Raw genomic sequence first — 26,845 nt, 5'->3', positions numbered from 1 at the left:
CTTAAAAAAAAAAAAGAATCTTGTGCAATATGGTAATTTCTATTCTGGCTCTCAGGACTCCTGAGGGAGTAAGTTGACCAATAAAGCGGGGCCAGGTGCAGTTCGAGGAGCCACCTTCTGTTCTCTGTATTTCTATAGGGCCTTTCTCTGAGGGCTCAAAGGTGCTGATGAATAATCAACCATACCAACACCAGAGGTGTCCTAACCTCCCAAAAGCCTGCGGCGCACATTTGCATGAGAGGCTAAGAGCCAGGCACAGATCATTTTGAAAATCCAACTCTCTCCCTTACTTGCAACCTCAGTGGTTGGGATGGAGGGCGGCAAAGCTAGCCGGTTCGCCTAAATAAAGGAGGTCGCACCCCACTTGTAGCTGTGAGCGGTGGGGCTCCTTCTAGTCCTAAGACTCAAAGAGCGGGGCTTTGGAGGCTGGAGGAAGAGCAGTGGTGAAGGGAAGGGAGGGGCGGGAGGTGGCTTGGAGGAAGCAGAAGTCAGCTGTTTTCAAGTGCGGATTACACACACACCCCAGGTGTTTGGAAATAAGCTCCCCAAAGCACTCAGCAGTCTGCATTCCTTCCCACAGCTCTCTAAGAAAAGTGTCTCTTCTGGCTTAGAAGAGTCAGAAAAAAATTGCCACTCCAACCCCCTCATCTTAATCCCTCGCCATTTGGGGAACAATAGAGAAAGCGCACCTGACAAAGGCCTTGGGCCCCGGCCAGGTTCCTCTGCGCAGTGTGAAGAGCATAGCGTCAGCTCCTGTTCCTTCAAGTCTGGAGGCGCGATCCAGCCAAGCCTCTGATCTGAGTTTCTTCTGGAAATGCGGAACGCTGCCACTGGAAAGACGGCTTTGGTGTGTAAATAAACCATCTGAGGCCGGTGCTTCTAGCCGTCGTCCTTCTGCTTTGCCCCACCACTTTCTCTAAACTTGGAATTACTTCTCTTTTTCAGATCTACCTCTCTTGCCACACAAGACTAGAAAACACAGTGACACCGAGACGCGTTTTCACAGGCTCGGAAGCAGGCACACTGCCTATTTTCAAGCAGCTGCAATTCGAATGCTCTGTCAGACGCGACTCAACGGAGAGAACAAAAGCGTCATCAGATGCATCAGGCTGAGGTTACCAGCCTTATTTTCAAATGGTTTTCCTCCAAGGACTCTCCGGAAATAATGTCAACAGTAAAAATGGACTGATTATCCAGGCAGTAAAATCTAGCACAGGTGTTCATAAGGGAAAGTTAGAATCACATTTTACTCTTGTAATAATTTTTGCAAGAGCCAACGGTGCCTGGATTACGCGATGGAACGGACTGAGGGTTGGAGGAGCTCCTGACCCACCCGCTCTGGCTCTTCTGTTCTTTCACCTCCCTGAAGCTGAAATCATCGGACGGGAGAAAACCTAAGCAGCAAGAAGGAAGATGGTCTATTGTGGAGTGCTTTCCTATTCCAAATGGAACAAATGCAAAGATTCTTCACTGGTCAAGAATAGGTAGATACAGGGGCGCCTGGGTGGCTCAGTCGGTTGAGCGACCGACTTCGGCTCAGGTCATGATCTCACAGCTCGTGAGTTCAAGCCCCGCGTCGGGCTCTGTGCTGACAGCTCGGAGCCTGGAGCCTGCTTCAGATTGTGTGTCTCCCTCTCTCTCTGCACCTAACCCACTCGCATTCTGTCTCTGTCTCTCTCAAAAATAAATAAACATTAAAAAAAAATTAAAAAAGAAAAAAAAGAATAGGTACATACAGTCCCAGAGGTGAAGACGCTGGGTGGCATTTTCACCAGTGGTTACTATGGCTACTCACCCTCCTGGGTGATAATGACAGATGACAGTAAGACCACAAAAGAGAAGCCCAAGAGACTCCCAGAGTACAACCCCAGGCCCTTTGATTCTCCCCGAATCTTTTCCAACATTGTACCTCTCTTGGCAGCTGTCATTTCCATGTGCACTGGGACATGAAATCAAATGAGGAATTTAAAAAAGAAAAGTTGATGGGGCAGCTGGGTGGCTCAGTCAGCTAAGCGTCTGACTTCAGCTCAGGTCATGATCTCACAGTTCATGAGTTCAAGCCCCGCATCGGGCTCTGGGCTGACAACTCAGAGCCTGGAGCCTGCTTTGGATTCTGTGTCTCCCTCTCTCTCCTCCCTTCCTCTACTCTCACTCTCTCTCTCTCTCTCTCTCAAAAATAAACATTAAAAATTTAAAGAAAAGAAAGAAAAGTTGACCCAAGGTGCATTTCTGCAACCGCCCTGAGGTTCCACCCTATAAGTGACTTCATGTCAACTGCCTTTTCTGTATGCTTTCCAAAGTGTTTTGTTTCTCTTATCTTTGCTTCTAGTTGACTTACCATTCCCACAAAAGAGGCAGAAACTTTGAGGAACTGAGGTTACAAAAAAAGAGAGATAGGTAGATGAATGCAATATAGATGATGTAGCCCACGCCTGCCCAAAATGAAACAGTATCTCTGCGGTTTAATTTGATGGTCAATATGCTATCTACCTCATTGATTAGGACACGGTCAAACGTCAATAGTAACATCCAAAAGTGCACCAACGATAGGAGAGGATGAAATCCTAATTACTTTGGTTTCACCACCACTCCTGACACAGATTTGCCTTAAATGTCAATGTCACTTGTAGACTGAAACGCAAGTTGTCCAAATAAGTGTCTGGCAGAGGATTTAGCTTCGTTCCAGAAAAATGAATGAAGTTCTGGAGCGAGTAATTTTATTTCTCAGAAGAGGCAGGAAAATCCCAACACATAACATTTCATCAATTCACCAGTTAGTAGGTGTGGGTGCCTCTTCTAAAGGATCAGAGGCCTCAATGCTGGCACCAGAGTTGAGCAGGCATTTCCCACCCGTACCCCTCTGCCCTGCAAGGGCTTTCCCCTTGTCAGCCCTGCCGATAGACAGCTTCTGGACCTGGGTCCATCAGGCCTGTCAGGTGCTGCCCGCCCCTTCCCCGGGTTCAGCCCCTCGCCTCTGACAGGCCACCCAGGAGGTGCTAAGGTATCAGCTGCTATTGTCTCCGCCTCCTTCCTTTCTTTCAGAGCTCAGCTGCCTGACTCTCAACACCCATTCATTCGTCCGGCAAACATTTATTGAACACCTACTCTGTGCCCAGTGCTAGGCTCTGTCCCTGGAGGTGAGCCCCCGCCCCCTGGAAATCCACAGTCCAGTGCCACCAGCGTGATGTCAGGCAAACAGTCATGCTAACCCACCCCAGTTACCAACTGCAAAAGCGCTATGAACGAAAAATACTAGGAGATGATTATGAAGAAGCCCTTGTCTGTTTGGTGAGGGAAGGAGCTAGGGCCCTTTCTCTGAGGGTGAAGCTGGCATCTGAAGAACAGGTAGCAATTAACTGGCTGCAAGACTGGAAAGTGGTCCAGACCCAGGAAGGAGAATCTGCCAAGACCCTCAGGAGGCAAGGAGTATTATTTCTTCTCTTAACTCTGAGTTACTTCTTGTAATTATCCCCAACAAAAAGAGCTTGGGGGGGGGGGGTGGGGGAGAAAAGAAAAGAACTGCATCTACAAGACCTGAAGTTCTTTGCTGAGCAAAAGTTACACAGAAGTCAGTTCAGGAAGGGAGGACTTTCACATATGAGGCCGCAGGGTTTGGGGAGGGGTGCTCCTCGTACCCTGGTACCCTCTCCTCTCTTTTAGTACACAAGCTCTGCCCCTGCCCACCATACCCCTTGTTTCCGCAGGGCACAGCACCCCCCCAGCTCGAGACTACATTTTCCAGCTTTTTTCGAAGTCAAGTGCGTCCACCTGATTAAGTTCCAATGGGATTCACATGGAAACGAATGTCCCTTCCTTTAAGGGAAATTGCTTGTTTTCCAGTTCCTCTCCCCCTCTCCTCCCGTGTTCTGTTCCAACAGAGAAAAAGCAGCGGGGTCACCGGGAGGCATGTGCTGCAAAGCGCACATCCCACATCAAGGCTGTTCCTTGGCCGAGCAGGCAAATGTGGTCTTGAATTTAGGGCTCTCTTTAAGTTAGCCCGTCCCCTCATGAACACAGAAGTGGTTATCTTACGCAATTATTTTGTCTTTATAATGCCAACCAAAACAGAAGTCATGACCACAGTCACAATCGAAAAGATAAATCTGATTATAGAAAAATTTTGTTGGTTAGCAAACACAAGCCAAACTAAATGCCAAATGACAAAATTGGAAAGCAATATTTGCAAACACACGACAGACCACAGGCTAATACTACATATATTTTAGTAACTATTTACCACTTGTGTTGAGTACTTTATGAGACTGTCTTGAGTAATACTGACTGTAACCATGTGAAGCAGGCACTATACAGCACAATGACCAATCATGCACTCCAAATTCACCGCTGATTTGCCGAGCGGCTTGGGGGAAATGACCTAAAATAAGGATAATAATACCTTCTTCATAGGATTATTTATGAAAATAAGATGAGACAGCATTGCTCTGAACAGTCGGGCAGGCTATGCCCGCACAAAGGTAGGGATGCCTTTGTCTAATTGGTGCAAAGGTGACTTATGGACGAGGGGCTCTCAAATGAGTTAATGCTGAGCGAAGTACCCGAAGTAGGTCCTCAGTAGAAGTTGACAGTTATCCTTTTTTAAAAATTTTTTATTATTTTTTTTAATGTTTAATTATTTTTGACAGAGAAAGAGAGACAGAGCACGAACGGGGGAGGGGCAGAGAGAGAGAGGGAGACACAGAATCCAAAGCAGGCTCCAGGCTCTGAGCTGTCAGCACAGAGCCCAAAGCGGGGCTTGAACTCACAGACCGCGATATCATGACCTGAGCCAAAGTCGGACGCTCAACCAAGTGGACCACTCAGGCGTCCCGACGGTTATCCTTAACATTAACATTACTGCTTTCAATCTCCTGGCCAGAAAACAGGCTTGGAGAGGCTGTGTTTTCTCCCTGACAGGGTTAATGCAAAGATTCTATTAGATGCATAACAAAAAGTCAAACAGTCCAACAAAATTTGCCAAGAACATTGTTCACAGAAGAAGAACGCACATACGAAAAGATGGCCAAAATCACTCATAATTAAAGAAGTGAATGTGGAAACGAGAAAGGAGATATTTTTTGTCTATGAGATTAGTAAACTTTGGTTATATTGAATCTTGAATAAGGGTGTGAGGAAACAGTCTCTCATGCTGCTGATGGGCTTGTTAATTAGCATGAGGCTTCTTCTGACCCAGAGTTTCAGAACTAATCATTGAATTCCAAATAAAACAATGCTTTACATTCTCAGGGTTTCTGATCTAGGATAAATGCAGGGGTGCAAATAACTAGCCAGCTGATCCTGGACGTGAACAACATTTGACCAGCCACTGACCTGTCACTACAAACAGGCTTTCTCTGACATTTTCATATTTATTTTAGTTTTAGTTACCAAGAAATTTATCTTGGCTAGGGGGAGATAAGATGCAAACTTTTGAAATTATGGCCTCTAAGCAACATAACAAAAAGTGTTAACACGAGTGCTTAAAATTATTCCATATGAATCATTCACTCCCCTTGCCTCTTAGAGACTATACAACATGATTTAATCTTTTGTTGATGACTCAGGGTCAATATTAATGAATACCAAGGACTCTTTCATCTCAGAACTCAACATCAAATTGGTTTATATTATCTACAAACCCAATAAATTAAGGGGACTATTCAATAAATGATGTTGGGACCCCAGGTGGCTTTCTAGAAAAAAGAAAGTTGAATCCTCATCTCTCATCCAAATAAATTACAGCGGATTTTTGAATATAAAAAGCTTTGAGTGGGGTGCCTGGGTGGCTCAGTCGGTTAAGAGCCTGACTTTGGCTCAGGTCATGATCAAACCGTTCATGAGTTCGAGACCCGCATTGGGCTCTGCGCTGGCAGCCTGCTTCAGATCCTCTGCCTCCCTTTCTCTCTGCCTCTCCCACTCTCTCTCTTTCCCTCAAAAATAAATAAAAAACATTTTTTAAAAAGTTAAAAGAAGTTTTGAATATAAAAAAACAGAATTGTAAATGAAGAAAACACGCGACAATTATTTTACAATCTCAGAATGAGGAAGGCCTGGCAGCTTTGACACAAAAATCTAGAAGCTCTTAAGGAAGATACTAATATTTGATGATATAAAAACGATACCCATGAGATAAAAAACAAAACACTGAAACAAAGACAAAAGGGCATATCAGGATAAAATACTGTAACTCCTATTAGAGACAAAGGGCTCAATCTCCCCAAAATAGATACAGCTCTTAGCAATGGATAAGAAAATTACTAATATCTTAAAGGACACTATTATCACAAATCCCACAGAAGCTACTTGCAGCCTAGTTACTTCCCTTTTTGGTTTTTCCTTAGCTGGGGTATCTTGAGGGCAGAAACTCTCTCTTTTCTCCTTTTCTCTTGTGCCTGGTCCAGCACCTGGCATGTCATTGGCATTTCATGAATTTTTCACCAAATTAAGAAGCTTCATATGTTATATATTGAAATGTCTATGGGGCGCCTGGGTGGCGCAGTCGGTTAAGCGTCCGACTTCAGCCAGGTCACGATCTCGCGGTCCGTGAGTTCGAGCCCTGTGTCGGGCTCTGGGCTGATGGCTCAGAGCCTGGAGCCTGTTTCTGATTCTGTGTCTCCCTCTCTCTCTGCCCCTTCCCCGTTCATGCTCTGTCTCTCTCTGTCCCAAAAATAAATAAACGTTGAAATGTCTAGTGTTTCATTTGCCAAATGCTTTCTCACCTAAGATCGGTCCAAACAATGCTCTCAGGCAAATCATGTATTTTATTTTTTCTAAGCAGGAAAGTGTCCATTAATCTTTACCTTGTGTTCTCATCTGTGACTCATCCATGATCAAAGGCAGTCTACTCCATTCCCAGGTTTATCTGTTCAGAAAATAAAAAATAGGCATTCAGAAAATAAACACTATTATTTACTGAATGCTTAGTGCTTTACACACGTTATCACATGTAACCCTTCGAACAATTTAGGTTATAGCCATCTATACCTCATACATGAGAAAATCAAGTAGATTCAAGTGGCTTTTAGCTGGTGGTACTATTCCCTGAGTTAAATATGCACCAAAGCTGAGTCCGGAGCCCAGGTCTCTCTGTCTTCAGAAACCAGAGAACTGGAACATTCTGCTTGATTGCCAGAAATACTTCTGAGACCTTCCATCACAGGTTCCTAGGAGGCTCTGCTTTAGAAGGACCAATCTAACTAGTGCCCCACAATGACATGCGCTCCCTCAATTCAAGTTCACTCCATGTTCACCTCCCAAATCTCCATCTAAGGTTTCCTTTCCCCCCAAACCATCTTTTTCCCCCCAAATACATATTAATGCATTCATATGAAGTGCTCCTTGACTTTCCCACCACTTGTATACTCTTTGCTCCTTAGCATGGCTCTCAACCGTCTCCCACTGCCTCTCTGCTTCTGACGGACGCTACAGGCACATACATGGTAGCCATGGCTTCTCCATGTCACCTCCAAATGAGACAAGAGCAGGAGTCCTATTATTTGAGGAAGACTTTGATTGATTCAGATACCTCTCACTGATCTCTCCAACTTGTGAATCACTTCTTTATCACTTATGTGTTTCTACAAAGCAGCACTTTTCCTCATTTTTAAAGTTTTGAATAGGTAATTATGCTCCCAAACTCAAATGTCAGGATCATTGTGGGGGTGAGGAGGAGATTAAAAAGTATACAGCCTGCAGGCATTCCACTCTAAGGGTTCAGACTCCATGTGGGCAGAGTCAAGGAATGTGCATTTTAACAAGCTCTCTGGGTGACTCTGACACAGGACTCAGAAGCACTGGTTGGAAAATTAGGTCAGTCCAGCTTCTCCAATCTCAGCCTTGACTGGGTGGGGTCAACTCAAGAAGATCTAGACTAAGGGAGCAGCCATAGGTTCAAGGTTCAAGCCATAGGTGGTTCTTCTCCTTCTCCTTCATCATCATCGCCATCAAAAAACCATCTATAGAGTGCCTATTACTTGAAAGTAACTACTATTCTCAAAAGGTAGAGACAAAGCAAAGGTCCTAGGATAGAAAATCTGGGAACTGTTTATTTGTTTTTGAGAGAGAGAGCACAAGTGGGGCAGGGGCAGAGAGAGAGGGAGATGCAGAATCCCAAGCAGACTCTGCACTGTAAGCACAGAGCCCGATGTGGGGCTTGAACTCACAAACCATGAGGTCATGACCTGAGCCAAAATCAAAATTCGGATTCTTAACTGACTGAGTCCACCCAGGTGCTCCTGGGAACTGGGATTTTAGAGGAATGAATCTTAGTTCAATTGGAGGTTGGTAAGAAGAGGTACAGTGAGGTAGTAAAATATATGATGCTTATACAAAAATTTTACATAAAATGGAGTCTAGCAAAATGATAAAGCCACTGATACTATAAAACCCACTAATCTTTCTCTGTTTGCCAGACACAGGTTGACTTAAGATCCTGGTTACATCTTGACCTGTCAATTCATACAACTAAAGAAGAGAACTGGTTTTTAAACTTCTTGATTCATTCATGGCAAACCATGACAGGTTTAGGACCAATGCATTGGGCAAACCACGGAGGGTGCTAGGGCCATGCTGTTTCAGTAGGAGAATGGACTCCTTTCATTCAGGCTGGATGGCCAAGACTATCCATTGTTCTGTCAGTGGAGAAGTCTAGGTCACAGAAGATAGACAGGAAGACAGGAAGATAGAAGATAAGAAGATAGCAGTTAAATTTACTAATTACATTAAACATAGGTCACAGAATTCTTACCCATTTCAACTTTGGAAAGTGTTGGGTAAGGACCACTGCTTCATACTGAAGCTCCACACCTGTCTTTTCAAGATAGGAGAAGAATTGAGTTCTCCTAGGAGGAAACTTCTATCTTCATAGACATCATATGCATGGTTGGGTGAGGGTTTATAAATTAGCATATCTTATAGATAAGTTTTGCTCATCTGAAAGCCTAATTTATCCTTAAAAGACATGCTTATTTCAGTATTCCCAGGCAAGATAAAGTGACCTTGGGGATTGTAAACCGGTAGCCTGAGTCTCCTGGGTCCCTTGGTCCTCTGGGTCATACAGAGTCAGAACTTTCTCCTGTCTGAAAGGTATGTGAGTGCAGAGATTCATGGCTTATCATGTCTGCCTGGAGCCACGGCCAGGATCTGTCATGCTCAATATATATTTCTGGAGTTCATAAATGATCCTTCTTGAATTTATAAATGAACCTAATTTTAAACTCAACCTGAAATACTTGCTGAAAATGTTCTGCAGGGGATGGAAAACACTTGGACAAGGTTGATAAAAATATTTCATAAACATTGTCCAGTGGCAGCTGTCAGGGCACAAGAAATCCTCTCTCTGTTCCTTTTTGGATATCATCATGGATTATGTCTTCACAAATTTACAATAGATCCCAAGGAGTAAGTACCTCAGATGGTTTCCTGAATCAAACATTTAAAAACAAATTTTTTTTAACGTTTATTTATTTTTGAGACAGAGAGAGACAGAGCATGAACAGGGGAGGGGCAGAGAGAGAGGGAGACACAGAATCTGAAGCAGGCTCCAGGCTCTGAGCTGTCAGCACAGAGCCTGACGCGGGGCTCGAACTCACGGACCGTGAGATCATGACCTGAGCCGAAGTTGGACGCTTAACCGACCAAGCCACCCAGGCGCCCCATGAATCCAACATTTTAAAATAAAAGTTAGCCAAACCTATCAAATGGGGCAAATTAATATCCTTTTCCATTCCCATGTAAACACATGTAAGCTGCAATTCTTGAATTTTTTTTTTAATTTTTAAAAAATGTTTATTTATTTTTGAAAGAGAGAGACAGAGTGCAAGCAGGGGAGGGGCAGAGAGAAGGAGACACAGAATCCAAAGCAGGCTCCAGGCTCCAAGCTGTCAGTATGGAGCCCGATGTGGGGCTCGAATCCCGAACCACGAGATCATGACCTGAGCTGAAGTCGGACACTTAACCGACTGAGCCACCCAGGTGCCCCTGTAAACTGCAAGTCTTTATGTTGGTTAAAAAAGGTTCAAAAACCAGAATTTTTTTTTACTACTAATGTGGAAGTTTGTCTTAACCTTAATTTTAAATAAGTACCATTGGGGCACCTGGTGGCTTAATAGGTTAAGATTCTGACTTTAGCTCAGGTCATGATCTCATGGATCATTGGTTTGAGCTCCACATCATGTTCTGCAAGGACAACTCAGAGGCCAGAGCCTGCTTGGGATTCTCTGCCTCCCTCTCTCTCTCTGCCCCTCACCCACTTACATGTTCTCTCTCTCTAAATTAAATAAACATTTAAAAATAAAATAAGCATTATTAAACTGAACATCCCTTTGTTACTAAACATTATAAGCAGTGCTGTTCTTATTGAGGAATTTATTTTCAGATTTGGGTCTTTGTTAATAAAATTAAGTTTACCCTTACTTGTATTACATTATATATATATATATTTTTTTTTTTTTTTAATTTGCTTTTTAGTAATCTCTACACCAAACATGAGGCTCAAACTCACAACCTCAAGATCGAGTTGCATGTTCTTCCTACTGAGGCAGCCAGGTGCCCCTACATTATTTACGTTTTTATTTTAAAACTTTCTTGAAATTTATCAACATTTTTTAAGGAACCAGTTTTATCAGCAATATCAATGATCCATTTAAACCGTTTACCTTCTACATATGGCAGAGATTCTATCCGTGTGTGTGTATAATATTAAATTTACAGTATAATATTTACAGTAGTGCCATATGGTTGCCTTTCCAAATAATGGAATTTAATTTAATTACTTTATTTATTTACTTATTTATTTTTAACTCCAGCACAGTTAACATCCAGTGTTGTTAGTTTCAGGTGGGCAATATAGTGATTCCACACTTCCATACATGACCCAGGGTTCTTCACAACAAGTGCGCTCCTTAGTCCCCATTGCCTATTTTACCCATCTCCCCACCTAACTCCCCTAATGGAATTTAATTTTAAAAACTGCGTCAGTTTAAGAGAAAAATGTTAAGGAAGAAAGCATATATGATACAGAGAATCACGAAGAGGATACCAGAATGACTGGATTTGGGGAAACACTGAGCTTTAGAAGAGAGATCAGAGCGAGCACGGAGGGGAGACAAGGGAGACAGACTGGCTAAGGACATGAGCTCCTTCTTCTGGGATCACGTATGCCACCCTATGGAGTTTGGACTTTATCCTAAGAGCAGCAGGAGCCACTAAAGACTTGAGAGCAGAGGAGTGTTGTGATCGGATTTGCCATTTAAAAAAAATCATTAAGAAGGTGGTGTGGAGGGAGGATTGGGAGGTGACAAGAGGGGCCGATGGCAATAATCCAGGGGAGGGGGTAATGGTGGTTTAATGCTCGGTGTTGCCAGTAGGACAGAGAGAGTGAAGAGTGACCATGGCATGACTTGGTCAACGAAGTAGAAGAGCTTCTGGCTTCTGGCTTAGATAACTGGCTCAGTTGGGGAGAGGGTTTCACAGGGGTGTGGAATACAGAAGGAGAAGTAGGTTTTACGAGGATCAAGATTACTTGCTTAGACTCGCTGGATTTGAAGCAACTTAACAAAACAATGAAGAGGAAGGTCCAGTAGGAGTTGATCACTGGGCCAGGAGCTCGCGTGAGAAATTAGGACCGGAAGTCACCAGCACCTTTCTTCCTTTCTTTCCTTCTCTCCTTCGCTCGCTCTTCCTTCCTTTCTTTTTCTTTTTCTTTTGCTTTCTTTCTTTTTCTTTCTTTCTTTCCTTCTTTCTTTCTTTCTTTCTTTCTTTCTTTCTTTCTTTCTTTCTTTCTTTCTTTCTTTCTTTCTTTCTTTCTTTCTTTCTTTCCTTTTCTTTCTTTCTTTCTTTCTTTCTTTCTTTCTTTCTTTCTTGTTTACTTATTTTGAGAGAGAGCGAGCGCACATGTGGGAGGGGCCAAGAGAGAGGGAGAGAGAGAATCCCAAGCAGGTTCTGCACTGCCAGCGTGGAGCCCGATGCAGGGCTCGAACTCACGAACTGTGAGCTCATGACCTGAGCTGAAATCAAGAGTCAGATGCTCGACCGACTGAACCACCCAGGCGCCCCAGCACTTACATTTCAAAGGGATAAACACTCACCTGTATTAGTTTGCTAGGGCTGCCAAAACAAAGTATTACAGACTGAGCGGCTTAAATTCCAGAAACTTATTTCCTCATAGTTCTGGAGGTTAGAAGTCTAAAATGAAGGTATTGGCAGGGTTGGTTTCCTCTGAGGGCCCCTCCTCATGGCTTGCAGATGGCCGTTTTCTTCTGGTGTCTTCACATGGTCTTCCCTCTATGTGTACATGTCTGTGCCCTAAATTCCCCCTCTTCTATACAGACACCAATCATATCAAATTAAGGCCTGCCTTAATTACCTATTTTTACCTTAATTACCTCTTTAAAGACCCTGTCTCCAAACAGTCACATTCTGGGGCACCTGGGTAACTTAGTCGGTTAAATGTCCAACTCTTGATTGCAGTTCAGGTCATGGTCTCACACGGTTCATGAGTTTCAGCCCCACGTCAGACTCCACGCTGACAGTGCTGAGGCTCCTTGGGATTCTCTGTCTCTCTCTCTCTCAAAAATAAGTAAATATGGGGTGCCTGGGTGACTCAGGCAACTAAGCATCCGACTCTTGATTTCAGCCCAAGTCACCATCTCACGGTTTGTGAGTTCAAGCCCCATGTCAGGCTCCACACTGACACTGCAGAGCCTGCTTGGGATTCTCTCCCTTTCTCTCTGTCTCTGCTTCTCCTCCCCACCCCTCTCCCTCAAAATAAATAAATAAACTTAATAAATAAATCAACATTTAAAAATAGTCACATTTTGAGGTACCAGGGGTTAGAACATTGACATGTTAATGTTGGGGGAACACAATTCAGCCTATAACAGCATCCTAACTTATTGAATCAAAAACGAAATTTGTTGGCTAATGAAACCAAGGGGACGAAGAAGGATGTTGGATCAAGGGATTCAAATCTTGCATCCAGAATGTGTCTTCATTTCTGTCACTCAGTTTTACTTGGTGTCACCTGCATTCTCAGGCAGGCTCCCTCCCTCATGGTACCAAAGGTAGCCATTTTAGCATTACAACCTCTGTACAGGAACCAATCCGTGTGAAGAAACGAACTTCTTCCTGACAATCCAAGCAGAAGTCCCGAGAAAGATCTTTTTTTTTTTTTTTTAACGTTTATTTATTTTTGAGACAGAGAGAGACAGAGCATGAACGGGGGGACGGTCAGAGAGAGAGGGAGACACAGAATCTGAAACAGGCTCCAGGCTCTGAGTTGTCAGCACAGAGCCCGATGCGGGGCTCGAACTCAGACCGCGAGATCATAACCCGAGCTGAAGTCGGACGCCTAACTGACTGAGCCACCCAGGCGTCCCAGTCCTGAGAAAGATCTTAAATGACCTACCTCAAATCACTCACTCACCTCAAACAAATCACTTGTGTAGGGGCAAGTAACATGGGCAAGGACCAAGTTTGAGTCCCCAGCCCATCCCATGCAAACCTCAAAAACTGGCAGTAATGAGAGAGTGTTTCTTTATAGCGTTGCTAAACAGGCAATAATAACTACAACAAACCAGGCCCACTCCAATGATTAAAGCCACGGGAGTAGGTGTGGCAACCCATGAAGAATATGTAGAGGAAAAGAAGAAGACCAAGGTTAGGAACCTGAGGGAACAAAAAACAATATGCAAAGAATGAAAGATGAGAAACAGACATCCTTTCGGTAGATGCAGGAGAGAAAGAAAGAAAACCAGGACAGTGTGTTATCACAGATTCCAAAAGAAGAGACAGTTTTAACAGAGAAACCATGATTTGCAACACCCAGGAGTAAAAAAGTTAATGTCTTTAATTGCAAGAAGCTCAGACACACCTTTTGTTGTTGTTGTTGTTGTTGTTGTTAAAGACACACAAATAGAAACATGGGCAAAAAATCAGAACAGGCAGTTCATAAAAAAAAAATTTAAAATGACCTATGACCAGGTAAATTCATTCATAAGGAAAAACAGACCAAAACATTTTCAAGATATGCCTCTCTGTGCTTTTAAGATTGGCAAAAATAAAAAGACCTGCACAAATCCAGGGTTAGTAAAGGTGAAAGGAAATAGGCATCCATGGGGAACCTGCCGGTGGTATGAACTGCAGGACCTTCTGGCAGAACAATCTGTTGGAATCAAACATTTAAAGGTACGTGTTCTAAACAAAAATAAAAAAAATAAAAAAATAAAAAATAATAAAGGTACAGGTTCTTTGACCCAACGAATCCCAGCTAGGGATTTACTATCACAAATAAATTCAGCCATATTTTTTTTTAAAAAAGTAAATAATCCTGGGGCGCCTGGGTGGCTCAATCATTAAGTGTCTGACTCTTAATCTTGGCTCAGGTCATGACTTCAAAGTTCATGGGATCAAGCCCCGAGTTGGGCTCCGCGCTGGGCATGGAACCTGCTTGGGATTCTTTCTCTTTCCCTCTCTCTGCCCCCCTCCCCCCGCCTCATGCTTTCTCTCTCTCAAGATAAATAAACATTAAAAAAAAGTAAAAATAAATAAAAAGGAAATAATTCTGGGGTGCCTGGCTGGCTCAGTCAGTACAGCATATAACTCTTGCTCTCGGGGTTGAGTTCAAGCCCCACATTGGTGTAGAGCTTCCTTTAAAAAAAAATAAAATGAAAATCGTAAAAAAAAAAAAAAAATTAAAAAGGAAATAATCCAGAGATTCATCAAAAAAAAAAAAAAAAAGTTAAACTCAAATTACTGCCCACCAGGTATGGAGGGGCACCAACAAATCAGAACAGACACTGGCTAGAAACCATCCATACAGCCATACTGGTGGGTCCCCACTGAACATCCTATGAAAAAGGGAACACCAGGTGAACAAAATGAGGTAGATTTTTGGACATACGGGCTGTTTTAGAAAGTTCTCCAGAACGTGTTAATGCAAGTATAAGGCGCAGAGCCATGTGAACAACACGGATTCCATTTTTGTACATATTTAAATACATATAGAGCTGTGCTGGTAAGTATTTCAAAACATTTTCTGGAGGAGAGTATAAGAAACTGAGGGCAAGTGGTTGTCTTTGGTGAGAGAGACTACGTAAAGAGAGGGAAAGAGGTCGCACCGTTTAATGTCATAGAGGCTATACCATTTAATGCTTCTTAACTTTTTTTTAAGTTTATCTATTTACTTTGAGAGAGAGAGAGAGCACCCAGGGAAGGGGTAGAGAGAGAGGATCCCAAGCAGGCTCAGCGCTGTCGGCACAAAGCCTGACCCAGGGCTCCATCTGAAGAACTGTGAGATCATGACCTGAGCCAAAATCAACATGCGGATGCTTAACTGACTGAGCCACCGGGGCTCCCCTCTTTTTAACTTTGTAATTTATTCAAGCGACAAACAATAATTGAGCACCTACTAATGTCAGGCACTGGCCTAGGCACTAAGGAAATAATGCAGGAGACAGTTAAAGCTGAGTGCTATTACCATGGGCTCCTCAGCCGCACTGTTTGAATCCTGGCTCCCCTCTTAGAAGCTGGGACACCACAGTTAAATCACTTAACCTTTCTCTCCGTTGCTTCATTCGTGAAGTATGGACTAACATACTTATATTAGTTCTTATATCACAGGACTGCTGGAAGAATTAAATGTGATAACACACGTAAAGTGCTTAGCCCCGTGTTAGGTATTTGGCACACATTCCTTAATTGTTAGTGCTAAAAAAAAAAGGGAGCGAGAAGAGACCCAGTCCCCATCCTCCATCCAGAACACCCAGTATAGTGGGTGACTGAAATGGAGAGGAGGAGTTGGTTACTGGGAATGAGGGGCCAGGGGGCTGGATGAGCCACCCAGGCAGATGCTGGCACCACCCAGTGGGAGGGCGGGGCTTGAGGGCCTTTTTGCCCCAAGGACGAGGACGGAAGAGTGGAGGAAAGTGCAGCCTTCAGCTGAGATGGCCTCAGGACACTTTGGGAGGATCCTGGGAGATGCATTCAGTGCAGGCATTCAGTGCATTCAGAATGCAGTGCACTGCATTCTGCCAGGCAAGCTGTCCTAGGACCGCTGGAGGCACCCTGGGTGCCTGGTCTGGAGCAGAAGCAGGAGTCTGAGAAGTGAGCCGAGGAAGCCCAAGAACGGGGCTAATCAGGGAGAGCCAGAGGCCAGGAAGCATTCCAGAGAACTGCGGAGGGGAGAGTGAGGCGGTGGGGAAGAGGTGTAGGGACCAAGCAGGGGAGCCAATTATGAACAACTTTGCTCAAAGGAATTGTGGGAGCACCACTGTTTCGGCCCGTAGTTTTTCTCTTCTTTTTCTGCATTAAGTACACGGAACTTCTGTAGTATCTTCAGATGTTTCAGGTTTCTAGAGTCCTTAGGATTCATCCTTTTTGTTATACTCGTCATGCCTAATGTTTGAGGAAGAGGGGCTCGAACTTTGGGGGTCAGCCGGCAGGTGGCTGGGTGGTCCCTGGGTCACGCCCTTGCTTCTGAACCTCCCCGGGTTGGATTTTTGCCCCACTCCATATTTGCAGCTCACTCCAGTCTTCCGTGACTCCCAGGTGGCTGAGCGGGGTGACTGGCAGGGGCAATCTGGCCAATGTCAACTTAAAGGGCTTATAAGAGAAAAATATTCTTGGCACAGAAGACATATCTCAAGTTGGTGGAAGGCTTGTCCTCCTGGAGGGGAAAGAGCTGCCTCAGTTTTCCACTAATGCTTACAGTCAGTAAGTAGAGCCCTAAATATTCGCTAAAGGAGCAAATGCGTGGTCCCTCTGAGTCTGTTTCCATCTGTAGGTCCCAGCCTTTGAGGTATGGACTGGAGAGGACAGGACAGGCTCCTCGGTGTGCCCCCCAACTAACGATACTCCCAGCTCTAAAACTGGAACCGATTAAGGGGTCGGAAGTTGGAAAAACATGACAGTAAATAAAAAATGAGGCGGCGGGTCCAGCTCTAGTTGGTCAGCAACATCTTAATCTATCCTCTCCTCATGGAAACAACAAATGCACTAATTAGCCTTCTATATTTTGGTGGTTATCTTCCCTCCATGATTCCCCAAACTGTACTCTCCAATTACAATCTAAGTTTTCTGGAGTTCTTTTCTCACCTCCTCTGGTTCATTTTTCATCTCCACTGGCACCAGAGTTTATTTACTTTTTATCGTATTTTCCCCAAATGTTTTATTTTCCAGTGGTGAAAACATGTAACAGCCTCACCATTTTACATTGGCATGGAAGCACTAATCAGTTGCCTTGATTACATCTTTTTTGTGAAAAAGCGATCTGACAAAATGTTATTATTGGGTGCTTGCATTTTAAGTACATTTTTTATCCTGTTTTTGAGTGCACCCACATGCTTTTACATTTTAATTTTAAAAAATAGGGATTAAAAATTATTTTAACTTTGACATTAAAAAACCCCAGGCCACGACCAATAATAGTTTTAACCTTATCTAACTAAGATGTGATTGAAAACGGATAGAAAAGTAAAACTTCCAAATCCCTAGAGGGGGTATCACACCTTACAGATCCCTGCCTAGATGTACGCTGTAACACAGGCAAAGAACCACTAGGTGGCTCTGTCATTTTTAGGTAAAACTAAAGTCCGCAGAAGATCATGCATAATTAAGGAACAAAATCTCTGGTAGGCAGAACCTCTCATCAAAGCAAGAGATGATAATTTGCAATCATGGCCTCTTACTCAGAAATAATTTGGAGCTATTGGGTTAAGAATTAGACTAAAACAACAACAAGAACAACAACAACAGCCCTGCAAAACTGCAAAGTCTGTACACATAAGCAATTTGTTAAAAAATAAGGGAGGGTATGATAGCCTTAAGGACATCAATGACTAAAGGGGAGATGGTTACAAATGTTTTCTAATTTACTGTCATCTCAGTTTCTAGAGTTTCTTTTGGACTTTCTGTCTCTCTCTCTCTCTCTCTCCCTTTTTTTTAGATCTTTAAACTTAAGAACAAATATTAAATTGAGCCTTATAACTCATTAAAAATTGCTTTAAAATTTCCTGGGTTATAGTTGTCATCTTTATTAACATCCCAAAAGAAATAAAACAACTTTGTTTTGTACTATTGGGAAAGGAGAAAACACACACACGTTGTTCTTCTCTAAGAAAAATTTAGATCAAATTGAGATCCTTAAATCAAAATACAATTAAACAAACACTATTCCATTCTATAGCATTTGCCAAGAGATTAAAAGAAACAGTGTGCTGAATTTAGAGGTCAGAATAACTCTTTTCTGAGTCCAGAAAAGATGAAGAAAGTAGTTACTTGGAACTGTGGTTTGCATTTTAGGTATTAAATTTACTAGTTAAGTATCTCTGGATATCATTTTTTAAGAAATGAGATAACAGATGATGATAACGTTCTGTAAAGTACATAACTAACTTTATATCATGAAAATAAGAGTGGAGTAGAGGGGGGTGGATTTCCAAACTATTAAATATTCTGAACTGTCAGTCTGCAATGGGCAAACAAAAAACTTCCCCCCACCCCTCTCCCTTAAATGCGAATCTCAGACTTGTCACTACCTAGTAAGAACGTATTTAGGAATGATTTTAATTGTAAAAGAAACAGTTTTCTTATTGTTGTTCGGAGCCAATAACTAATGACTGTGTGACATGTGGGGTTGCCACAGTATCTTACTTGTTTTGCTTGTTTGTTTGTTTTTTGTTTTTGTTTTTTTTCCCGGGCAGGAACCACATTTCAAAACTTACAGAAGTAGAAAGCAAGTCCTGTACCATAATTCGTTAAGACCGTTTTTGTAAATGAGCGCTTCTTGCACAGTTTAAATTACAGTTGGCTTTAAAATGCTAATTCCGAACCCACTTATTTAAATGTGTCTCTGAAAACATACACCCTTCTGTTTTTGAAGAAAACAAATCGCACAAAGGACTGCACAAACCGGACTTAAAATGAACAAATACTTCCCGAATGTGAACGACATATAGTTATGTGTTTAGAGACATGGTTAGAAGAATTAAAAACCAATTTCAGTCCCTCCCATCACAGAATCCCCTAGGAGATGGGGACACTCCAAGGATGCCCGTTACTAAAATCTACCGTAAGCCCCCAAAGAGTTGTAAATCGCGTCTGTTCTTTTCGACTGGAAGCCGATCGGTTGAGACCGGCCGTGAATCCTGGAACTCAATCACAAAGGGTGCAGAAGCTCGAGGTAGAAAACCAAAGGGGGCTAAGCAGGTGGTCTGAGTGGCCACCCAAACTCATCTTGGGCACTTTTTAGAAAACTGCTGTACTGTTTGGGTTACCTTCTCCTGGTTTCCACATTCGCCCTTTTATCCCACCCCTGTGCTAAGAACACATCGGCTGGCAGTGGGGTGCTTTTCGCCCTCAACCTGGAGGCGCGGGCCTGCGCCAGCCTCCCCCGGGCTCCCGGGCTCCCGGGCTCCCGGGCCCGCCGAGGAGGGGCTCCAGGGGCGGGGTGGGCGGGGCGCGCGCGGCGCGAGGGCTCGGGCGCGCTCCGCCGGGATGCGCGGGCAGGTGGGGCGTGGCGGGGGCGTGGAGAGCCCGGGCCCGCGGGCCGCCGCCCAGCCCCGGGCCGGCCCGGGAGGAGCCGCGCCGCAGACGGTTATAAGAAGCCGGCTCGCGGGCGCTCCGCGCGCCTCCGCCGACCCCCGCCCCGGCACCGGTCGCCCAGCGAGGGCCGAGGCGGGGCCGCAGGGAGGTTCCCCCAAAGGGATGCTCTCGCCCGAGCGGCGACACCAGCCCCGCTCGCCCCTCGCCGCCGCCGCCGCGCCGCACCCGCCGACGGCCGCCGACATGGCCCTGTACTGCGGCGACAACTTCGGCGTGTACTCGCAGCCCGGCCTGCCCCCGGCCGCCGCCGCCGCCGCCGCCCCGGGCGCCCCGCCGGCCTCCAGGGCGCCCTACGGGCTGGCCGACTACGCCGCGCCGCCCGCCGCCGCCGCCAACCCCTACCTGTGGCTCAACGGGCCGGGCGTGGGCGGCCCGCCCGCAGCCGCCGCCGCCGCCGCCGCGTACCTGGGCGCCCCGCCGCCGCCGCCGCCGCCGCCGCCCCCCGGGGGCGCGGCCGGGCCCTTCCTGCAGCCGCCCCCCGCCGCCGGCACCTTCGGCTGCGCGCAGCGGGCCTTCGCGCAGCCCGCGCCCGCCGCGCCCGCCTCGCCCGCGGGGCCCGCCGCGCCCGGCGAGCTGGGCTGGCTGTCCATGGCCAGCCGCGAGGACCTGATGAAGATGGTGCGGCCGCCCTACTCGTACTCGGCGCTCATCGCCATGGCCATCCAGAGCGCGCCCGAGCGCAAGCTCACGCTCAGCCACATCTACCAGTTCGTGGCCGACAGCTTCCCCTTCTACCAGCGCAGCAAGGCCGGCTGGCAGAACTCCATCCGCCACAACCTGTCGCTCAACGACTGCTTCAAGAAGGTGCCCCGCGACGAGGACGACCCAGGTGAGGGCGCCGGACAGGTGCTTCCCCGGCCGGGAGGGCGGGGAGGCGGCGCCCGGGCAGGGGCCGACTTGGATGGAGCTCCATGCGGAGTCTTCTCTTCCTAACTGGGACTGGGAGCCAGAGCGGACGGAACAACCGCCCGAACCCCGAACCTCGAACCTCGTCTGGCTGGGGTGGGGGTAGACCGGAGGACAAAGAGAACTATCAGAGGACCCACGAGCGCGGGGGCCCGGTGCACCCACTCGTGGGGCTCGCCCCTTGCACCCACTCACACCCACCACACACATGCGCAGAGGCTGGCCGGTTAGAGAAAAACGAAAAAAGCCAGTATCCTCAAACGGGAAGCCACCCCTGGGTGCCAGTGGAAGGGAGGGACCAAGCTACAGGGAGGTAGATTAGGAATAGGAACACGCGTGGGCTCTCGGATAAGGGACGACTATAAAGGGATTCAGGAGAGCTGAGAGCCCCGGCACATTTTCACGGAATGGGTAGTGAGAGACCGAGCAACAGCCGCCGTCCCAGCTGCCCCTGGAGACACCTCCTTCTGCACCGGGGTCCTAACAGACCCTCTTCCTGCACCAGGGTCCTCTCTGTGTCCTTCGTGGAGTAGGCGCCCGCCTTGAGAGAGACGACTGAAGTCGTGGCACAGGCATCCGGGGACAGGGAATAGAGGAATCCGAGAACTAAAGCTGGGTCCTACAGAGTGTGGTTTGGTGCCTTCACTATTTAGAAATGTAAAAATGAAAACCCCAAGTGTGCTGCATTTCTGATCCGAGCCCCCCGCCCCGGGTGAGGAGGGCTGGGTTACAGTGGAGCGCTGTTGAGTGGTTTTCCTCTACCGGAGCAGTGGAGGCCGAAGAAAAGCTCAAAAAAAACCGAGAGAACAGGATTCTACTTGAGGTTTTCAGAAGGAGCTGGGGACAGAGGAGGTGGGGACAGAGGCGTGATAGGAAAAAGAGATGCAAGATTTTGTGTAAATGCTCTGGAGCATTCGCACCTTGAAAGCACTAGAGAGCGGTGCATTCCAAGAGAAATATGGTACAAACCGTGTGTGATTGCAAATTTTCTAGCAGCCACGTTAAAAAGGTAAAAAGAAGCCGGTGGAATTATTTTTTAAGTAACCCAAAATATTGTTTCAACAGCGAATATAAAAGCTATTAGTGAGACACTTTATGCTTTTTGTTTGATATTAAGTCTTCAGAGTCCTGTGTGTGCTTGATTCTGCAGGGCACTTTGGACTAGCGAGCCACTTTTCAGGTGCCCGACAGCCATGTGTGACAAGTGGTTACTGTATTGGACAGGGCATACAGTTCTAGAAGGTATCTTCTAGATACCTTCCCCATTTGGGCCGTAAAGCACCTGAGATTATCATGTTAATGGTCATGTATATTCTTCTGGGCTGTCTAAAAAGTTAGCGTCTTTAGCTAGTATCTTGTCAAAGCACTAAATATCCTGATAGGTACAGGTGCTGGTATTCAGATGGAAGTTGTATGAATAAAGAAAAATTTTTTTGCAACTATTTGCAAAAAATGTGTTACTGAGGATCCTGGGTTTGGAGGAATGAGTGCTAGTTCATGCAGGCAACCTAACACAGTGTTTAGGTAAGAATGCGGAGTCTAGAAGCAGCCTGCTTAAAGCCGAGCTCTACCATTGCTAACTGGGAACACAGCAGGTTACTAACAACCAATGTGGCCTGTTTCCACAGAGCTGAGAGGAGCAACCGAAGTTGCCCGTGTAAAGCACTCTACAAGACAAGTGCTTACCAGTACTTTTCAAATGCCAAAGATTCTGTTTACCAGAAGTGATAAAAGCTGTTGAGAGAGAAAATCCTCCAAGAGGGTGGATCTTTTTTCCCTCGATTATGCTAGATAGTGAGGGGGATTTTCTAAGCAGAAGACTAGCACCACATGCACTAAATGGGGCTCTGGTCTGAGATTTGCCGGTGGAGGAAAAGCTGGGAAGAGACCTGGGGCACCTCCTGTTGAAGGGGAGGGAGGGAGGGATATAGATTCCAGGAGCTCCCTTGTCCCCTGAACACACGTTGTCCAAGGTGGTGTTAAAACAACTGACTACCCAGTAATAACTTTTGTGATTTTTGTTTGGCAAGACAAATGATTGTGTTATTTGAGGTTGCCTTTTTCCAGTGGAGTGATTTTGTTTTAAGGGACAAATATTGTACCCTTGGAGCAAATAATAATAACAGGTACCAGAACCCTCACGGCCAATCTGTAAAATGGGTATTAATCTCATGCCTGCTTTTATAAATCAAGAAACGTAGGCTCACATTTAAGTAGCACCAGGATTTCGCAAGGGCGCACGCCATGAGTCTGGAGGGGGAGGTGTTGGGGCATTAAAAATGTCTTGGGCCTAAAATTAGGTCTCACGATTTAAGTAGCAGGCACTGCCAGGAGAGAGTGGAAGTGGCCAGAACATCTGGGTTCAAGATTTCTCCTTGGAGGTGAAGAATAAAACCTCCCCCGGAAGGATAAATGTAACCAGTAGAGGGGACTGAGCATGTTTGTCAGGGTTTCATGAGAGTCCGTCCTCCCTCCGGGACTGAGGCTGAATAATTCGAGGGCATGGACTGGGTCCTTCTCTGACCTGGGTTTCTTTCTCCACCCCGTAGGGAAGGGGAATTACTGGACCCTCGATCCAAACTGTGAGAAAATGTTTGACAACGGGAACTTCCGTCGGAAGCGGAAGCGCCGCTCCGAAGCCAGCAGCTCCTCCGCGGCGGCCCCAGGGACCACAAAATCGGAAGACGGGCTCTCCTCAGGATTGGGGTCGGGAGTGGCCGCGAAGCCGGAAGGGGACAGCCCGACGGCTTTGCTAAGGCCGTCCCAGTCCCCAGAGCCTCCCGAGGGCACCAAGAGTACCGCCTCGTCCCCGGGAGGCTCCCTGCTCACCTCCACCCCCTGCCTCAACACCTTCTTCAGCAGCCTCAGCACCTTGAGTGTCAGCGGCAGTGGGGGCACCCAGCGGGCCCTCCCTGGCGGCCGCCACCTGGGGATCCAGGGGGCCCAGCTGCCCTCCAGCAGCGCCTTCCCCCCCAGCTCGGTCTCGGAAGCCGCGCCGGACACCTTGCCGCTGAGCTCCGGCGCCAGCAGCAGCAGCCAGAGGCCTTCCTACTGCAGCCCTTTCCCTGCCGGCTCCAGCGGGGGGCAAAGCAGCCCCTTCAGCAGCCCTTTCTACAACTTCAGCATGGTCAACAGCCTCATCTACCCCCGCGAGGGCTCCGAGGTATAGGACGCGCCAGCCTCAGCTTCTCAGACTTGAATATGCGCACCTGAGATCTTGTTAAATGCAGATTTCCCAGGCAGTAGGTCTTGGGGCAGGAAGGGAGGCTCTGCCTCTCCCTGGAGCCCCGGGTGATCCCGTGGGCCCACTGGCCACATCTGGAGGCGCACGGGAGTCGTAGATGACTCTTTCTACAGCCCAGCAAGCTTTCACAGGTTTCTTCTGGAGAAGGGCCTCCCTGGAGAGAAAGCCACCTCTGTTCTGGGCCAGTACCTGCGAGCCCTGCGAGGGCCTGGACCGCGTCTGTTTTGCTGATCGCTGTATATCAGGGTTACAAGCTCAGATGTGCCCACCGGGCAGCTAAGAAACAAAAGAATGAAGTGTCTTGGGTAGGAAAAAAGGTCGCAGTTGGTAACTGCAGCAGTGGGGAGCGGTCTCGACTGACCAGCTGAAGGCCGCTGTGGGCAGCTAGTTCTTTCCTGCCTGGCAGCATCTTGATTTTTCTGGAAAAGTCAGGTGTCTGGATTTTTTTTTTAAGAAAACCTCCATTTGCCTTCTTTGCCACCACTTAAAGTTCTTAAAATACTGTACCAGGAAACACCACAAATCCTCCGAGCTACATCCAGCTCACAAGTCACCTCTGCTGAGGCTCCGCTTCTGGGACTCGGTGGATACTAATAGCAATAGAACTGCCCAGGCAAGCTGTGTGCGGAGTGCCGTTTCAGACAGACACTCGACGTGTGATCGCACGGCAGCCTTGGGAGATCAGTATTGTTACTGTCCCTGTGCTCTCTATATGAGGCCAGTGCATCTCCCAAGATGTCACACACAAGTCCCGAGGAGCCAGGATCAGGTCCAGGCAGTCTGGCTCCAGAGCTGGTGCTGGTAGATTTGTTCTGGTCCTGAGAAACAAAAGGTGCCGTTATCCGTAGGCAGACACAGTGTGCAGGGGGTGGGCATGAGCTACATCTCATTTGACCAAAGATTGACATAAGTGACCATTTCAGATGTTCTCCTGAGCAACAAGGACAGACACCTCCCTCTGCCTTCTGCTGCCATATGCCTAGGGTGACCATTGTCCTAGTTAACTTGGTGTCCTGTCCCTTTTAGCATGTGTCCTAGATCTTTCATTTTTTTAAAGACAATATTAGAATGTTATTAAAAAATAGTTTTGAAATGGAATTTTTTTTATAGTTTCTTAAGCCATCTGTTAAAATTTTTTAATATAATTTATTTTTTAGCACTCCCTTTTACTTCTCAAGAGGTACCTGCATTTGAATAGTTTTTCTGGTCACCCTCCCAGTGCCCAGCTGAGTGTCTGGTCCTTGGCAGATCCTTAGCCACCTTTTGAACTCACCCAAAAAGTGCTAATTAAAATGTAGATAATTGTTGATTTCATTGGAACAGCTGATAATGTCCTGAGTTGCCTTTGTTCCCTGTTGTTGGATCTTTGATAGGAGAGTTGCTGGTTTGGGGATTTACTTTTTTTTAGAAAATGGAACGCAAGTAAGTATATTGTAAAAAAAAATTCTTAACTTTTCCCTGTGTATTCTTTTTTGAGACTCACAGCGTTACTTTTAAATTTTTATTTTGAAATACACAATACAGAAAACTATTTTTTAAAGTTTTATTGAGGTATAAATAACATCACCGTTACTTTTTAAATATTATGGACGAAGACAACCAAAGAGACTACCTACCCCCCAGATTGTGTGTACAAAAAAACCGTTTCTGCGGATATTTTTCTATGTGAAAAATCGTAGGGACTTTTATAAATATTATTTCTAACACAGTTCTATATTTGTAAATTAATTTATAATGTGAACTGGGACAAAAAAAAATTTTTTTTCCCAAGAAAGTACACTGCATGCTGAGAATCACATGAAATAAACTCTTAAGTGGGATGATTTCTGGCCACCTTTTCGCGTTCCTGTTTTTCTGTCTTCAGCGTCTTTCTCCTAAAGGAATAGAGATGTAAGGGGCATGACACTGAAGCCACTACAGGGACTTTGTTGAGAGCAAAAGCAGATGATGTTCCCATTGGATTGGTCCCACCTGCCCACGCCTGAAAGGCTGGAACAAAACAGTTACCCTTGGGGATGGTCTATAGGCATGTGAGCATTTTATTGATTTTTAACAGAGTAACAGTTCTGTCTTAGATCAACCAACCTAAGTGTACCAGACACCTTCTGTTCCAGAATGAAATGGTGCTGTGAGGTCTCACCAGCTGGCAGTAGTCCTCAGGTGGCCTCCGCAGCCCTGGGTGTGGTGGCCCTCAATGGGGCCACAGGCAGCCCATCACTGCACACTGCCAAGGAAATAGGAAACTATTGAGACTGGGCCCCCATCTAGAAGAAACCAGGAAAACGAGGTTTCTAGACTAGGGTTTCTCGGCCTCAGCACTACCGCTATTTAGGGTTGGGTAATTCATTGTACAGGTTGCCTTGTGCATCACAGGTTATTTAGCAGCCTCCCTGGTCTCTACCCGTTAGACTCTAGAAGTGCCTCCTTTCCACCTGGCCCTGGCCACATGGTGACGACCTGTCTCCAGACATTGCCAAATGTTCCTGGCCAGTTGGGGGTAGACAAAATTAACCCTGCTTGAGAACCACTGATCTAGACTAATTGTGGGCTAGTTGTTGAGCCCTGGATGAAGGAGGCCTCTGGGTTTTTGGCATAGGACGGTTTCTGTCGTGTGAGATGCCTTTTCTTCTAAAGAAAATCAGCTGCTCTCAGAACTGAGATCCACTGGTTTGCCCTGTCACATTGGAGGTAGATTCCTTCAATGTTTTAGTTGCTGACTATAGATTGTTTATGGCAGCTTCCTTCTTGACATCTAATTATTTCTATTAATAGAGACCTAGGCCGGAATAATTTTGACCAACAATAAGCTACCCGAGTTCTGGGTTTTTGTTTTTGTTTTTGTTTGTTTTTTGGCATGGTCGGAGGTTGGGGGTGGGGGCGGTAATGGAGACAGGCATAAGGATTTCTTGGAAAGAAAGACATGCAAAAAGCACATGAGTAACCCGTATGTGGAAGTATCTAGATCTGGGTGGTTGGTATGAAATGCCAGGATGATGGCATTTATGAGGACAAAGGCGAAGAGCAGAATCCGCGTCATTCTCCTGCTGAACAGCCGCGGAGGGTGGCAAGGCCGCTCAGTCTCCACTCCCGGGACTGAAG

At 46.1% G+C, this 26,845-nt stretch overlaps 2 protein-coding genes across 3 annotated transcripts in view; one reads left to right on the top strand and one right to left on the bottom strand.

Annotated features, from left to right (window-relative positions):
• The window catches only part of TEX37 (testis expressed 37), a 63,316-nt gene extending 43,907 nt beyond the window's left edge, over positions 1-19,409 (bottom strand). The window contains exons 1-3 of one of the 2 annotated variants that reach the window (XM_053200884.1): positions 19,269-19,409; positions 6,798-6,859; positions 690-830 (exon numbers count right to left, since the gene is read on the bottom strand). In XM_053200884.1, the coding sequence (XP_053056859.1) occupies positions 690-742 (53 nt within the window). In that variant the 5' untranslated portion in view covers positions 743-830; positions 6,798-6,859; positions 19,269-19,409. The remainder of the gene's footprint in view (positions 1-689; positions 831-6,797; positions 6,860-19,268) is intronic. The other variant, XM_053200886.1, reaches the window with a different exon arrangement.
• Positions 19,410-19,764: 355 nt separating this feature from the next.
• Positions 19,765-25,579, top strand: FOXI3 (forkhead box I3). The gene is made up of 2 exons (XM_053200882.1): positions 19,765-20,425; positions 23,052-25,579. Exons 1-2 carry the CDS (start codon positions 19,780-19,782, stop codon positions 23,669-23,671), a joined length of 1,266 nt encoding a protein of 421 aa, XP_053056857.1. The 5' UTR covers positions 19,765-19,779; the 3' UTR covers positions 23,672-25,579.
• The last annotated feature ends 1,266 nt before the right edge of the window (positions 25,580-26,845 follow it).

The sequence above is a fragment of the Acinonyx jubatus genome, chromosome A3 (assembly GCF_027475565.1).
Source record: "Acinonyx jubatus isolate Ajub_Pintada_27869175 chromosome A3, VMU_Ajub_asm_v1.0, whole genome shotgun sequence".
Classification (NCBI taxonomy): Eukaryota; Metazoa; Chordata; class Mammalia; order Carnivora; family Felidae; genus Acinonyx; species Acinonyx jubatus.
This window is presented reverse-complemented; position numbering and strand designations above follow the sequence as displayed.

Coding starts and splice junctions, on each gene's coding strand:
- FOXI3 (XM_053200882.1), top strand. CDS start 19,780: ATGGCCCTGTACTGCGGCGACAACTTCGGCGTGTACTCGCAGCCCGGC. Junction 20,426..23,051: donor CCGCGACGAGGACGACCCAG/GTGAGGGCGCCG, acceptor TCCACCCCGTAG/GGAAGGGGAATTACTGGACC.